Source organism: Salmo salar, chromosome ssa26 (assembly GCF_905237065.1).
Source record: "Salmo salar chromosome ssa26, Ssal_v3.1, whole genome shotgun sequence".
In the NCBI taxonomy this organism is placed as follows: domain Eukaryota; kingdom Metazoa; phylum Chordata; class Actinopteri; order Salmoniformes; family Salmonidae; genus Salmo; species Salmo salar.
This window is the reverse complement of record NC_059467.1, coordinates 38,057,501-38,070,734: the sequence shown is the minus strand read 5'-3', so window position 1 is coordinate 38,070,734 and position 13,234 is coordinate 38,057,501. Positions and strand designations below refer to the sequence as shown.

General features: G+C 45.7%; 1 protein-coding gene across 1 annotated transcript in view; it reads right to left on the bottom strand.

The window, feature by feature from the left end:
- The window catches only part of LOC106591281 (leucine-rich repeat serine/threonine-protein kinase 1), a 186,730-nt gene that overhangs the window by 24,632 nt on the left and 148,864 nt on the right, over nucleotides 1–13,234 (bottom strand). Inside the window, exons 27-29 of the mRNA XM_045707980.1 lie at nucleotides 8,491–8,688; nucleotides 8,179–8,318; nucleotides 7,785–7,922 (exon numbers count right to left, since the gene is read on the bottom strand). Of these exons, the coding sequence (XP_045563936.1) occupies nucleotides 7,785–7,922; nucleotides 8,179–8,318; nucleotides 8,491–8,688 (476 nt within the window). The remainder of the gene's footprint in view (nucleotides 1–7,784; nucleotides 7,923–8,178; nucleotides 8,319–8,490; nucleotides 8,689–13,234) is intronic.

Sequence of the window (13,234 nt, the reverse complement as noted above, 5' to 3'; positions counted from 1 at the left end):
GAATGGGAGGAGACAGGTTAAAAAAGGAGTTTTAAGCCTTGAGACAATTGAGACATGGATTGTGTATGTGTGCCATTCAGAGGGTGAATGGGCAAGACAAAACATCTAAGTGCCTTTGAACAGGGTATGGTAGTAGGTGCCAGGCACACCAGTTTGTGTCAAGAACTGCAATGCTGCTGGGTTTTTCATGCTCAACAGTTTCCTTTGTGTATCAAGAATGGTCCACTATCCAAAAGACATCCAGCCAACGTGACTGTGGAAAGCATTGGAGTCAACATGGACCAGCATCCCTGTGGAACGCTTTCGACACCTTGTAGTCCATGCTCCGACGAATTGAGGAGGGGGGTTGCAACTCAATAATAGACAGGTGTTCTTAATGTTTTGTACAGTCAGTGTATATATTTCTATATTGATTTAATTGCTTTGGCAATGTACGTTTATATGCCAATAAAGCTTATTGAATTGAAATGCACACACACACCAGTCATCCCATTGTAATAGTCAGACTCTAATGTTATCTATGAAGGCCATTCAGCTTGGTGATGGAACACAAAACAGCATATTTTCAGTCCAAGAAATAGTCCAAGTTGAATTCCTTTCTATGAATGGCCATGAGCTTGAGATGAACAGCCCACTGTGGCTTTCTTCCCAGGGTTTATTTAACGCAGCGCAGACAGATGGGGCCAAAATGCACCGGAGTGGTGTGTTTCCACGCTCTGTTAGCGTTACGGTAGCAGTCCTGGCTCCTCGCCACGATGACATCACTTGGCAACTATTCTGAGAATCCTCAACGTCCGTGGAACTCGGAGTCAGAGGGGCTACAGTAAGCGTCACGGTATATTCTCTATGGTACATTCCCTGTCTGTCATCAATCTCTAGCATTGGTATGACAGGGGAAATCCAATGTTGCCAAAGAAAATATGGGTTGTTGAATATTATACGATTATATTACACACTATTTATGTATACCCCGTTTATAGATTAGTTAAGTACACAGAATGTCTGGTATTCCATCTCTCTGTCTTTCAATTTTACTCTCTCCAGCTCTCTCTTGCTCTTTCTCGCTCTTTCTCCATCTCTGTCTTTCCATTTTACTCTCTCATCTCTCTCTCTTTCTCCCTCTATCCATCTCTCAGTCTTTCCATTTTAGTCACTCTCTCTTTCCTCTCCATCTCTTCCTGCAGTATTACAATAACTACATCCTGAAACCTCATTTGAAGTTTAATCCTTTTTGGTTCCTATTTGATTAATGTATGGCAGGAGGGACATGATTGGCTGAGAACAGCAGAACAGGGTCAGAGTATAGACGTGAGAGTTTAACAGCAGAACAGGGTCAGAGTATTGACGTGATGGTTTAAAGTCACCTCTCACTTCCCTTTGAGAGGATGCTCAATTGAGTTGGAGGGTTAAAAGAGATTTAACCCCCGAGAAAAACAGTCAAACCAGTGTGTGTGTGTGTGTGTGTGTGTGCGTCAAACCACTTAAAAGCCCTGCTAAGCCAGCCCAGACCCCCTAGAGAGAATGGAGCCCAGAGATGGTAGACAGCCATGTTGGAAAGGCTCATTAAAATGAGGACATAAAAGCCCATAGGATTAAAGTACACAGAGACAGGGTTGGTTGGTTGGTTTCATACCGTAGTTGGCTAATTCATGGTTGACTAATACATATCATATGCCTGATGAGCAACCACAGAGGGAGAGTTAATTGGATAATTCATATCAGGACGAGAGATGATTGGCTAATGAGCAGAAAAAGCAGGAGCTAATTGCCCACCTAACCAACATAGAGGGCAAGTTGAGTAAATTCCAGTATACTATAGAATATATTCCACAAGAACAACACTTCACCTCAGACGGGTAGGCTATGGGATATTACTGTACGTCCAGTACACTCATACAGGCATTAGGGAATGGATGCTTTAGTCATAGACATGTGGTAAATGATACACTCTACATGCTGCATGGACACATACTGTGTAAAAATATGGTACCCAGACATACTGCACAGTAAAACACACATCTCATTTCCTTACATTTCACTTGCAGCAGCACACACATGTTACTAATCAGACACATGTTACTAATCAGACACTAAAGTGACATGTCCAAAAGAGGAAGTGACCAGTCATAACAACACAGCCACCTTCCCATAAATCCACACAAGTCCTTTTCTCTGAGGACCGCATACCCACATAAAACTGGATATGTATATGGTGTAACATAGGGACCTACTAATTATATAGGTGTACACTGAGTGGACTAAACATTAAGAACACCTGCTCCTTCCATGATATAGACTGACCAGGTGAATCCAGGTGAAAGCTATGATCCCTTATTGATGTCACTTGTTAAATCCACTTTAATCAGTGTAGATGAAGGAGAGGAAACAGGTTAAAGAAGGATTTTTAAGCCTTGAGACAGTTGAGACATGGATTGTGTATGTGTGTTATTCAGAGGGTGAATGGGCAAGACAAAATATTTAACAGCCTCTGAACAGGTATGGTAGTAGGTGCCAGGTGCACTGGTTTGTGTCAAGGACTGCAAGAACTGGGTTTTTCACGTTCAACAGTTTCCCGTGTTCATCAAGAATGGTCAACCACCCAAAAGACATCCAGAAAACTTGACAACTGTGGAAAGCATTGGTGTCAACATGGACCAGCATCCCTATGGAACAATTCGACACCTTGTAGAGTCCATGCCCTGACAAATTGAGGCTGTTCTGAGAGTAAAACGGATGGAGAGGTGCAACTCCATATTAGGACGGTGTTCTGAATGTTTTGTACACTCAGGGTATATAGATACTGCATGGAATTAAAGAAATCATGTCAATATAAGTCAGTTATGTTACAGCAAATGATACAGTCAGTACAGTTACCCTAAATGATACAGTCAGTACCGTTACCCTAAATGATACAGTCAGTTATGTTACAGCAAATGATAGTCAGTACCGTTACCCTAAATGATACAGTCAGTACCGTTATCCTAAATGATACAGTCAGTACCGTTATCCTAAATGATACGTCAGTACCGTTACTCTAAATGATACAGTCAGTACAGTTACCCTAAAAGATACAGTCAGTACAGTTACCCTAAAAGATACAGTCAGTACCGTTACCCTAAATGATACAGTCAGTTATGTTACAGCAAATGATAGTCAGTACCGTTACCCTAAATGATACAGTCAGTACCGTTATCCTAAATGATACAGTCAGTACCGTTATCCTAAATGATAGTCAGTACCGTTATTCTAAATGATACAGTCAGTACAGTTATCCTAAAAGATACAGTCAGTACAGTTACCCTAAAAGATACAGTCAGTACCGTTACCCTAAATGATACAGTCAGTTATGTTACAGCAAATGATAGTCAGTACCGTTACCCTAAATGATACAGTCAGTACCGTTACCCTAAATGATACAGTCAGTACCGTTATCCTAAATGATAGTCAGTACCGTTATCCTAAATGATACAGTCAGTACCGTTATCCTAAATGATACAGTCAGTACCGTTATCCTAAATAATACAGTCAGTACCGTTACCCTAAATGATACAGTCAGTACCGTTACCCTAAATGATACAGTCAGTACCGTTACCCTAAATGATACAGTCAGTACCGTTACCCTAAATGATAGTCAGTACCGTTATCCTAAATGATAGTCAGTACCGTTATCCTAAATGATAGTCAGTACAGTTACCCTAAATGATAGTCAGTACCGTTACCCTAAATGATAGCCAGTTATGTTACAGCAAATGATAGTCAGTACCGTTATCCTAAATGATACAGTCAGTACCGTTACCCTAAATGATAGTCAGTACCGTTACCCTAAATGATAGTCAGTTATGTTACAGCAAATGATAGTCAGTACCGTTATCCTAAATGATACAGTCAGTACCGTTATCCTAAATGATAGTCAGTACCGTTACCCTAAAATGATAGTCAGTACCGTTATCCTAAATGATAGTCAGTACCGTTATCCTAAATGATAGTCAGTACCGTTACCCTAAATGATACAGTCAGTACCGTTATCCTAAATGATAGTCAGTACCGTTACCCTAAAATGATAGTCAGTACCGTTATCCTAAATGATAGTCAGTACCGTTATCCTAAATGATAGTCAGTACCGTTATCCTAAATGATAGTCAGTACAGTTACCCTAAATGATAGTCAGTACCGTTACCCTAAATGATAGTCAGTTATGTTACCCTAAATGATACAGTCAGTACCGTTACCCTAAATGATAGTCAGTACCGTTACCCTAAATGATACAGTCAGTACCGTTACCCTAAATGATACAGTCAGTACCGTTACCCTAAATGATACAGTCAGTACCGTTACCCTAAATCAGTGGTTCCCAAACTTTTTATAGTCCCGTACCCCTTCAAACATTCAACCTCCAGCTGCGTACCCCCTCTAGCAGCAGGGTCATCGCACTCTCAAATGTTGTTTTTTGCCATCATTGTAAGCCTGCCACACACACACACTATACGATACATTTATTAAACATAAGAATGAGTGTGAGTTTTTGTCACAACCCGGCTCGTGGGAAGTGACAAAAAGCTCTTATAGGACCAGTGCACAAATAGTAATCATAATCAATAATTTTGCTCTTTATTTAACCATCTTACATATAAAACCTTATTTGTTCATCAAAAATTGTGAATAACTCACCACAGGTTAATGAGAAGGGTGTGCTTGAAAGGATGCACATAACTCTGCAATGTTGGGTTGTATTGGAGAGTCTCAGTCTTAAATCCTTTTCCACACACAGTCTGTGCTTGCATTTAGTTTTCATGCTAGTGAGGGCCGAGAATCCACTCTCACATACTGTAGGTACGTGGTTGCAAAGGGCATCAGAGTCTTAACAGTGTGATTTGCCAAGGCAGGATACTCTGAGCGCAGCCCAATCCAGAAATCTGGCAGTGGCTTCTGATTAAATAAAATTTTCACAGAACCACTTGTTGCAATTTGGATGAGGCTCTCGGTAAGTGGACTGGAGGCAGGGCATGAAAGGGATAACGAATCCAGTTGTTTGTGTCATCCGTCTCGGGAAAGTACCTGCGCAAATGCGCACCCAACTCACTCAGGTGCTTCGCTATATGACACTTGACATTGTCTGTAAACTTGAGTTCATTTGCACACACCAAAAAAATCATACAACGATAGAAAGACCTGTGTGTTGTCCTTGTTAATGCAGACAGAGAAGAGCTCCAACTTCTTAAATCATAGCCTCAATTTTGTCCCGCACATTGGATATAGTTGGAGAGTCCCTGTAATCCTAGATTCAGATCTTTCAGGCGAGAAAAAACATCACCCAGATAGGCCAGTTGTGTGAGAAACTCGTCATCATGCAAGCGGTCAAACAAGTGAAAATTATGGTCAGTAGAGAAAACATTAAGCTCGTCTTTCAATTCAAAAAAACGTGTCAATACTTTGCCCCTTGACAACCAGCGCACTTCTTTATGTTGTAAAAGCTTTACATGGTCGCTGCCCATATCATTGCATAGTGCAGAAACTACACGAGAGTTCAGGGGCCTTGCTTTAAGAAAGTTAACCATTTTCACTGTAGTGTCCAAAACATCTTTCAAGCTGTCAGGCATTCCTTAGGCAGCAAGAGCCTCTCGGTGGATACTGCAGTGTACCCAAGTGGCGTCGGGAGCAACTGCTTGCACACGCGTTACCACTCCACTATGTCTCCTTGTCATGGCTTTTGCGCCATCAGTACAGATACCCACACATCTTGACCACTAAAGTCCATTTGATGTCACAAAGCTGTCCAGTACTTTAAAAATATCCTCTCCTGTTGTCCTGGTTTCCAGTGGTTTGCAGAAGAGGATGTCTTCCTTAATTGGCCCCCCATAAACGTAACGGACATATACCAGGAGCTGTGCCAGGCCCGCCACGTCTGTTGACTCATCCATCTTTTCTACAGAATTCACTGGCTTGTATGCGAAGCAGTAATTGTTTCACAAGATCTCCTGTCATGTCACTGATGCGTCGTGAAACAGTGTTGTTTGATGAAGACATTGTCTGTATAGTTTCTTTGGCCTTTTCCCACAGTATTGTCCCACCCATATCTGCGGTAGCAGGAACAATTAAGTCCTCCACAATAGCATGGGGCTTGCCTGTTCTTGCTACTCAGTAGCTCACCATATAAGATGCTTCTAGCCCCTTCTTATTAATGGTATCTGTTACTTTTATACATGAAAGTGATCTTAATTCTCACTCCAAAAACTCTTGTGGCTTATTTTTCAAATTGGCATGTTTTGTTTCTAAATGTCTGCGCAAGAGTGAAGGTTTCATCGAGTTGTGAGATAGTACTTTTGCACATATAACACACTGCGGCTGAGGAAAGGCACTACTCCCAATATAAGAGAACCCCAAATCAATGTAGTTCTCATCATATTTGCACCTCTTCGATGGTCCAACATCCCATTCTGTTGTTCGGTGCTTTCCTGGATAAGGGGGCAGTAGCTCTTCGGCTGCATCAGATTCACAACTGTCAGTGTCCATGCTAGCTGTGCTAACAACAAATGTAGAATTACTGATGCTAGCATTGGATGTGCTCATGGAAGCAGAACAACTTGTGTCGTCGACAGGTGCAGGTGTAGTACTGCTGGTATGTGTCTCTATGGACGCCGGCCTTACTTTTTTTTTTAACCATTTATACATTTTAGAGTAAACGGAAATGAGCAGCAGCTACGTTTGGCTACATATGGACCGTTAGTGGAATTCCTGCGAGAGAGTAACGGTTAATGTGATTGGATGTTAATTATTTGACTAGGCTACCTGTATTTGATATTGTGTTGTATTTTGCTGAACACTAGATAGTTTAATTAAATTTTTTGGCAGTGAAACGAGGCTACTCAGGTGAGAAAAAAAACCTTACCCAAATGTATAGCCCCGTTGGAAAATATAAATGGACTGTTTGAAAATGTGAAGATTTTTTATTTTTCCCCAAAACAAAAATACAAAATAAATATATATATTTTATTTTGTAAAAATGTGACTATCATTTAGGGCAGGTATTCCCAAACTGAGGTATGCGCAATGCCGTCGGGGGTACCTAAATGACATTCAGTACCATTACCCTAAATGATACAGTCAGTAATATTACCCTAAATGTTAGTCATTAACATTACCCTACAGTCAATAGCACTAGCCTAAATACAAGGAAATGTTGGTCAGTACAGTTACCACATAGGGCAGGTAGCCTAGTGGTTAGCGCATTGGACTAGTAACCGAAAGGTTGCAAGATCAAATCCCTGAGCTGAACAAGGCAGTTAACCCACTGTTCCTAGGCCGTCATTGAAAATAAGAATTTGTTCTTAACCGACTTGCCTAGTTAAATAAAGGTAAAATAAAATATAAAAAAATACCACCACACAGACATAAATAGGTATACAGTTGTATGTTATACTAAAAGAACAACCTATAGAACAAATAAAGACAGTTTGAAGATTGTAGTGAGTCCCTATTGGGACTATTCCATTGGTTCCTTTGTACCAGGCAGAGTAAATCAAGTACAGATTAAGTATTTGTATGTAATATATGTATGTAGATGACCCCAGGTGTGGTAGGCACTACCTTACATTACACATTGACATTCAAGTTATTTAGCTGACGCTCTTATCCAGAGCGATTAGGGTTAAGTGCCTTGCTCAAGAGCACCTTGACAGATTTTTCACCAAGTCAGCTCAGGAATTCGAACCAGCGACCTTTCGGTTTCTGGCCCAACGCTCTTAACTGCTAGGTTACCTGCCACCATAGACCTTCTAATCATCTACCTTCTCATCATAAACGATGCCTGGGCGTATCTCGGGGGCCTGGTACCCCGGCGTGCCCTCCACCCCCAGTGCCCCCTCGTGGAAGGACTGGCGCGAGATGCCGTAGTCCGACAGCTTGATATTCACCGGGTCACACACCTAGGATGAGGCAAAGAAGGATTACGCCAACTTCACACAAACATGCAACACTATTGTTACTACTGGGAGGGCCAAAACACTTCTGGTTTTCATCCTCTCCTTCTCATCAGGGACTGATTCAGACCTGGGACACCAGGTGAGTGCATTTAACTACCAGGTAAAAACCAAAAAAACTGGAATTGGACTGGAATTGAACAACCCAGACATAGTGGCTAGGGGTCGATTTGGAATTCTGCCCTTCATACTAATCACCTACCTCCAGGGACCACACCAGGATGTTGTCTGACTTGAGGTCACAGAAGATGATGTTCTTCCTGTGCAGGTAGGCCAGCCCCGCTGCGATCTGATAGGCTGCCTTGAAGGTAAGCATGTGACCCAGAGGCATGTACCTGGAGCCTGATGGGGAGACGGGGTGGAGTTAAAAGGGCAAGTTTAAAATGTTTTCATAACTTGAGTAGAGAAGATTCTCAGCATTGGGGATCTCTCTAGCTGTGGATCTCTCTCTCGCCGTCTCTCTCCCTGTCTGGTGTGTCAGTCTTTGTCTCTCTCTCTTTCTACCTCTTCATACCTTTATGTCTGTCCTCCAGCACAATGTTGAGGCTGCCCAGGGGAGCCAGCTGCAGGGCGAAGCAGAGTGGGTGGATACTGATTCCCACCAGGGGCACGATGCATGGGTGCTGCAGGGAGTGGAGCATGCTGGCCTCCTGGCGGAACTCTGAGAAGCTCCGGCACGCGTCCATGGACTGAAGGTGCTTCATCATGGTGTCTGGTGGAGGGACGGGAGTGGGGTGAGGAGAGAGGGGTGGGGTCAGGAGAGGAGGAGGGGAGTGGGGTGAGGAGAGGGGAGTGGGGTGAGGAGTGTGGGGTCGGGAGAGGAGGAGGGGAGTGAGGTCAGGAGAGGAGGAGGGGAGTGGGGTCAGGAGAGGAGGAGGGGAGTGGGGTCAGGAGAGGAGGAGGGGAGTGGGGTCAGGAGAGGAGGAGGGGAGTGGGGTCAGGAGAGGAGGAGGGGAGTGGGGTGAGGAGAAGGGTGTGGGGGTCAGGAGAGGAGGAGGGGAGTGGGAGGTGGGGTCAAGGGTGTGGGGGTCAGGAGAGGAGGAGGGGAGTGGGAGGTGGGGTCATGAGAGGAGGAGGGGAGTGGGGTGAGGGGAGGGGTGAGGAGAGGGGGTGGGGTCAGGAGAGGAGCGGGGAGGGGTGAGGAGAGGGGGGTGTGGTCAGGAGAGGAGGGGGAGGGGTGAGGAGAGGGGTTGGGGTCAGGAGAGGGGGGTGGGGTCAGGAGAGGAGGGGGGTGTGGGTCAGGAAGGGAGGGAGGAAGGGAGGAGAGGAAAGATAAGTCACACATCAAATCACATTCTATTTGTCATATGCGCCAAATTCTTACCAGCCCTTAACCAAAAATACAGTTAAGAAAAATAAGACTTAAGAAAATATTTACTAAATAAACTAAAGTAAAAAAATAAAAGAGTAACAATAAAATAACAATAAGGAGGCTATATACAGGGGGTACTGGTATTGAGTCAATGTGCGGGGGTACAGGTTAGTCCAGGTCATTGAGGTAATATGTACTTGTAGGTAGGGGTTAAGTGACTATGCATAGATAATAAACAGAGAGTAGCAGCAGGGGGGGGCAATGCTAATCTGGGTAGCCATTTGATTAGCTGTTCAGCAGTCTTATGGCTTGGGGGTAGAAGCTGTTAAGGAGCCTTTTGGACCTAGACTTAGCGCTCCAGTACTGCTTGCCGTGTGGTAGCAGAGAGAACAGTCTATGACTTGGGTGGCGCGAGTCAAACATGGGAGTCAAAACATGCATCAAAACATGAAGATCCACTTTGAAACGTAAAATGCTGCTTCAAATCATAAAATTGACAGATAGATTTGTAAAAGTATTCATGTAGTCCCTCTGTGTGGCTCTGGACATGGGCAGAGCTTACAAAACCAGATGAAAAAAACCATGGTTCCAGTTACCGGGGACAGATTTACACCCCTAGCCGTGTTAATGGTGCGGGCCAGAGAGAGGGGCTGTTGTGGCCTCTTTAACAGAGAACATCTGGGATTGGTACATCTCTTTTTGGACCAAAATGTATGAAATATAACCATTGATTCTTGAGTAATGTAACTTATAACATGAGTGGTTATATTTCTCCAGACCCATCCCTCAGCTGTTTACCAAAATACTGATAGTCCATTAATAGATAGATGTGTGTATGTGTTGACGTGTGTGTGTATGTGTTCACGTGTGTGTGTGTTCACGTGTGTGTGTGTGTATATATATATGTGTTTATATTTACATTTACATTTAAGTCATTTAGCAGACGCTCTTATCCAGAGCGACTTACAAATTGGTGCATTCACCTTATAATATCCAGTGGAACAACCACTTTACAATAGTGCATCTAAATCTTTTAAGGGGGGGGGGGGGGGTTAGAAGGATTACTTTATCCTATCCTAGGTATTCCTTAAAGAGGTGGGGTTTCAGGTGTCTCCGGAAGGTGGTGATTGACTCCGCTGTCCTGGCGTCGTGAGGGAGCTTGTTCCACCATTGGGGTGCCAGAGCAGCGAACAGTTTTGACTGGGCTGAGCGGGAACTGTGCTTCCTCAGAGGTAGGGAGGCGAGCAGGCCAGAGGTGGATGAACGCAGTGCCCTTGTTTGAGTGTAGGGCCTGATCAGAGCCTGAAGGTACGGAGGTGCCGTTCCCCTCACAGCTCCGTAGGCAAGCACCATGGTCTTGTAGCGGATGCGAGCTTCGACTGGAAGCCAGTGGAGAGAGCGGAGGAGCGGGGTGACATGAGAGAACTTGGGAAGGTTGAACACCAGACGGGCTGCGGCGTTCTGGATGAGTTGGAGGGGTTTAATGGCACAGGCAGGGAGCCCAGCCAACAACGAGTTGCAGTAATCCAGACGGGAGATGACAAGTGCCTGGATTAGGACCTGCGCCGCTTCCTGTGTGAGGCAGGGTCGTACTCTGCGAATGTTGTAGAGCATGAACCTACAGGATCGGGTCACCGCCTTGATGTTAGTGGAGAACGACAGGGTGTTGTCCAGGGTCACGCCGAGGCTCTTAGCACTCTGGGAGGAGGACACAAGGGAGTTGTCAACCGTGATGGCGAGATCATGGAACGGGCAGTCCTTCCCCGGGAGGAAGAGCAGCTCCGTCTTGCCGAGGTTCAGCTTGAGGTGGTGATCCGTCATCCACACTGATATGTCTGCCAGACATGCAGAGATGCGAATCGCCACCTGGTTGTCAGAAGGGGGAAAGGAGAAGAATAATTGTGTGTCATCTGCATAGCAATGATATGAGAGACCATGTGAGGATATGACAGAGCCAAGTGACTTGGTGTATAGCGAGAATAGGAGTGGGCCTAGAACAGAGCCCTGGGGGACACCAGTGGTGAGAGCACGTGGTGCGGAGACAGATTCTCGCCACGCCACCTGGTAAGAGCGACCTGTCAGGTAGGACGCAATCCAAGCGTGGGCCGCGCCGGAGATGCCCAGCTCGGAGAGGGTGGAGAGGAGGATCTGATGGTTCACGGTATCAAAGGCAGCAGATAGGTCTAGAAGGATGAGAGCAGAGGAGAGAGAGTTAGCTTTAGCAGTGCGGAGAGCCTCCGTGACACAGAGAAGAGCAGTCTCAGTTGAATGCCCAGTCTTGAAACCTGACTGATTAGGATCAAGAAGGTCATTCTGAGAGAGATAGCAGGAGAGCTGGCCAAGGACGGCACGTTCAAGAGTTTTGGAGAGAAAGGAAAGAAGGGATACTGGTCTGTAGTTGTTGACATCGGAGGGATCGAGTGTAGGTTTTTTCAGAAGGGGTGCAACTCTCGCTCTCTTGAAGACGGAAGGGACGTAGCCAGCGGTCAAGGATGAGTTGATGAGCGAGGTGAGGTAGGGGAGAAGGTCTCCGGAAATGGTCTGGAGAAGAGAGGAGGGGATAGGGTCAAGTGGGCAGGTTGTTGGGCGGCCGGCCGTCACAAGACGCGAGATTTCATCTGGAGAGAGAGGGGAGAAAGAGGTCAAAGCACAGGGTAGGGCAGTGTGAGCAGGACCAGCGGTGTCGTTTGACTTAGCAAACGAGGATCGGATGTCGTTAACCTTCTTTTCAAAATGGTTGACGAAGTCATCCGCAGAGAGGGAGGAGGAGGGGGAGGAGGATTCAGGAGGGAGGAGAAGGTAGCAAAGAGCTTCCTAGGGTTAGAGGCAGATGCTTGGAGTTTAGAGTGGTAGAAAGTGGCTTTAGCAGCAGAGACAGAAGAGGAAAATGTAGAGAGGAGGGAGTGAAAGGATGCCAGGTCCGCAGGGAGGCGAGTTTTCCTCCATTTCCGCTCGGCTGCCCGGAGCCCTGTTCTGTGAGCTCGCAGTGAGTTGTCAAGCCACGGAGCAGGAGGGGAGGAGGATAGGGGAAAGAGGAAATCAAAGGATGCAGAGAGGGAGGAGAGGAGGGTTGAGGAGGCAGAATCAGGAGATAGGTTGGAGAAGGTTTGAGCAGAGGGAAGAGATGATAGGATGGAAGAGGAGAGAGTAGCGGGAGAGAGAGAGCGAAGGTTGGGACGGCGCAATACCATCCGAGTAGGGGCAGAGTGAGAAGTGTTGGATGAGAGCGAGAGGGAAAAGGATACAAGGTAGTGGTCGGAGACTTGGAGGGGAGTTGCAATGAGATTAGTGGAAGAACAGCATCTAGTAAAGATGAGGTCAAGCGTATGGGGGAAGGTGAGAGGGTGAGGTCGAAAGAGGAGAGGAGTGGAAAGAAGGAGGCAGAGAGGAATGAGTCAAAGGTAGACGTGGGGAGGTTAAAGTCACCCAGAACTGTGAGAGGTGAGCCATCCTCAGGAAAGGAACTTATCAAGGCGTCAAGCTCATTGATGAACTCTCCAAGGGAACCTGGAGGGCGATAAATGATAAGGATGTTAAGCTTGAAAGGGCTGGTAACTGTGACAGCATGGAATTCAAATGAGGAGATAGACAGATGGGTCAGGGGAGAAAGAGAGAATGTCCACTTGGGAGAGATGAGGATTCCAGTGCCACCACCCCGCTGGCTCAATGCTCTAGGGGTATGCGAGAACACGTAGTCAGACGAGGAGAGAGCAGTAGGAGTAGCAGTGTTATCTGTGGTAATCCATGTTTCCGTCGGCGCCAGGAAGTCTAGGGACTGGAGGGTAGCATAGGCTGAGATGAACTCAGCCTTGTTGGCCGCAGACCGGCAGTTCCAGAGGCTGCCGGAGACCTGGAACTCCACGTGGGAGTTCACAGTCTTTCACAAGCAGACGCAGCTCAGTCACAAACTGTTCAAAAGACTCGCTAGCTCCCTGTACTTTCTCAT